This window comes from Sinocyclocheilus anshuiensis, unplaced genomic scaffold (genome assembly GCF_001515605.1).
Source record: "Sinocyclocheilus anshuiensis isolate Anshui unplaced genomic scaffold, SAMN03320099.WGS_v1.1 scaffold868, whole genome shotgun sequence".
Taxonomy (NCBI): domain Eukaryota; kingdom Metazoa; phylum Chordata; class Actinopteri; order Cypriniformes; family Cyprinidae; genus Sinocyclocheilus; species Sinocyclocheilus anshuiensis.
This window is the reverse complement of record NW_015552624.1, coordinates 418,444-420,993: the sequence shown is the minus strand read 5'-3', so window position 1 is coordinate 420,993 and position 2,550 is coordinate 418,444. Positions and strand designations below refer to the sequence as shown.

The 2,550-nt window shown below is 44.9% G+C and overlaps 1 protein-coding gene across 2 annotated transcripts; it reads left to right on the top strand.

Moving 5' to 3' along the window:
- The first annotated feature begins 400 nt into the window (after nucleotides 1-400).
- On the top strand, nucleotides 401-2,550 carry LOC107666324 (keratin, type I cytoskeletal 13-like). 2 transcript variants are annotated; one of them, XM_016457566.1, is made up of 7 exons: nucleotides 401-928; nucleotides 1,153-1,235; nucleotides 1,322-1,478; nucleotides 1,568-1,729; nucleotides 1,815-1,940; nucleotides 2,024-2,244; nucleotides 2,339-2,550. In XM_016457566.1, the coding sequence occupies exons 1-7, from the start codon at nucleotides 452-454 to the stop codon at nucleotides 2,457-2,459; spliced, it is 1,347 nt and encodes a 448-aa protein (XP_016313052.1). In that variant the 5' UTR covers nucleotides 401-451; the 3' UTR covers nucleotides 2,460-2,550. The 2 variants fall into 2 exon arrangements, with proteins under 2 accessions (XP_016313052.1, XP_016313051.1); XM_016457565.1 differs by having other exon boundaries at nucleotides 403-928; nucleotides 2,336-2,550.

Sequence of the window (2,550 nt, the reverse complement as noted above, 5' to 3'; positions counted from 1 at the left end):
TGTTTTCTGGGTGTGTCTCAGTATTGGCACCCTGAGGGCAGACACTCTTACTTTCTAGTTCTTGAATAGTCAGTATTTCCTATAAAGTTATCTTATAACTCATCCTTTTAAAACCACTACACACCAAAAAAGGTGGAATTTGAGTGCACAAAAGGTCTCTCAAATAAGCTATTAGACCAAGAACAGTGCTGTGCAAATCAAAAACGTATGCATACTGTTTTGGTACTGAGTCATATTCAAACCAAACAGTTAGCTGCATGCTGTGTGAGTGTGTGTGACCGTGTTTGTTTGCCTTGTGTTTGGAGAGCGAAGCAGTTGTTTCTCACTCCACCTCCTTGGCCAACCATCGTACCCTCCCTCGTTTATCCACATAAAAGGATCACGGGTCATCTGTTCCTCACTTCTCACTCTCTCCAGTCAGAGAACAGAATAACAAGCCTCCTCTACAATCATGTCTTCTTCATACGCTCGTAGTTACATGTCCTCTGGAGGATCCAAGGGAGGATCCCGCTTATCCATGTCCGGTGGTGGTGGTGGAGGTAGTCGTACGTCTGGCATGTATGCAGGCAGCATGCACGGGGGAGCTGGAGGATATGGGACACGTATCTCAAGCAGCTCTTCTTCTCTTGCCTTCTCTGCTGGAGGTGGTGGCGGCTACGGAGGTGGTGCTGGTTTTGGTGGCGGTGCTGGTTTTGGTGGTGGTGCTGGCTTCAACCAGTCTGATTCTTTCGATGTGTCCGCAAATGAGAAAGCCACCATGCAAAACCTCAATGACCGTCTGGCCTCCTACCTGGAGAAGGTGCGCTCCCTTGAGAAGGCCAATGCTGATCTTGAGCTGAAGATTCGCCAGTTCCTGGAGAGCAAGACGTCCCCCTCTGCTCGTGACTACAGTGCCTATTATGCTACGATCAGTGACCTCCAGAACAAAGTATGTGGTATTGTCAGAAAGAAAAATGTAAACAGTATTTGTAACTACTGATATATATTTTTGTTAGCTTATCTTCATATGAATACTGTGCTAAATGATATAGCCATATCATTTTTGTATATAACATATGGAGATGGATGTAATTAGGACAAATAAGAGATACCACTAAACTCAAATAATTCACAAGAGATATCTGAATTTTATAATATTACTGGTTCCTGAAGATCCAGGATGCCACTCGTATTAATGGAGGCATCTATCTCAGCATTGACAACGCCAAGCTGGCCGCAGATGACTTCAGGGTCAAGTAAGTCCACATAACTAAGAGAAAAGCTGACTATAAACATCTAAAATGGGCCTAAGTGTTTACTTAAGGGTTTGATTTCTGCGCAGATATGAGAATGAGCTGAGCATGAGGCAGTCTGTAGAGGCAGACATTGCTGGCCTGAGGAGGGTGCTGGATGAGCTGACAATGTCCAGATCTGACCTGGAGATGCAGATTGAGGGTCTAAAAGAAGAGCTGATCTTCCTCAAGAAGAACCACGAGGAGGTAAGTTGGTGCTTGATTGATAGTCTTCAATAAACCCGTTATTCTTCCTGATGAGGGACATGCTCAGTGGTTTGTTATTGTGTCTTTAGGAACTCTTGGCAGCGCGCGCACAGATGAGCGGACAAGTCAACGTGGAGGTTGACGCGGCTCCACAGGAAGACCTGACAAGGATCATGGCTGAAATCCGTGACCAATATGAGGCTGTTGCTAACAAGAACCGCAAAGAACTTGAGGCCTGGTTCCAGGCTAAGGTAAAATGACATTCGTTTGTCTTAAGAAACCAAAACCAGATCAAAACTAAGTGACTTATCTGACTGCTTTCTTGTGCTTTCACAGTCCGAAAACCTCAACAAAGAAGTCGCTGTGAGTACAGAAACCCTTCAGACATCCAAAACAGAAATCACAGAGCTTAAACGCACACTCCAGAGTCTTCAAATCGAACTACAATCACAACTCAGCATGGTAAGTAGGTCACCAGGTCAATCTTGTTTTTGCTGTTTTGATACATCACACAGCCTTTAGAATAATGACTTTCCCCTCAACAGAAAGCGTCACTGGAAGGCACTTTGGCAGACACACAGTCCCGCTACTCCTCCATGTTAAACGGTTTCCAAATGCAAGTGACCAGCATGGAGCAGCAGCTGGTGCAGCTTCGTGGCGATCTGGAGCGTCAACGGCAAGAATATCAGATGCTTCTGGACATCAAGACCAGACTGGAGATGGAAATTGCAGAGTACAGAAGACTGCTGGATGGAGAGGCTTCTGGGTGAGACATTAACATTCAGACATTTATGTCCTGATTTGTGAGATTAAGATTCTGAGTAGTCTATAAATTCATGTTTTTCCCCCATCCTCAGAAGTTTTCAAACCACACAATCCTCAACCACAAGCTCAACTACACGCAAAGTGGTCACCATTGTAGAGGAGGTGAAGGACGGAAAAGTGATCTCCTCCAGCCAGGCTGTGACCCAGCCCAAATGAGATTTCAAACAAGAACAACCAGCCTAAGAACACTCGAGATGAAGCAACCCAACTCAGAGTGATGAAAAATCAATAAACTGGTTTAAATGTA

Coding starts and splice junctions, on each gene's coding strand:
- LOC107666324 (XM_016457565.1), top strand. CDS start 452: ATGTCTTCTTCATACGCTCGTAGTTACATGTCCTCTGGAGGATCCAAG. Junction 1,236..1,321: donor GCAGATGACTTCAGGGTCAA/GTAAGTCCACAT, acceptor ATTTCTGCGCAG/ATATGAGAATGAGCTGAGCA. Junction 1,479..1,567: donor TCAAGAAGAACCACGAGGAG/GTAAGTTGGTGC, acceptor TTGTGTCTTTAG/GAACTCTTGGCAGCGCGCGC.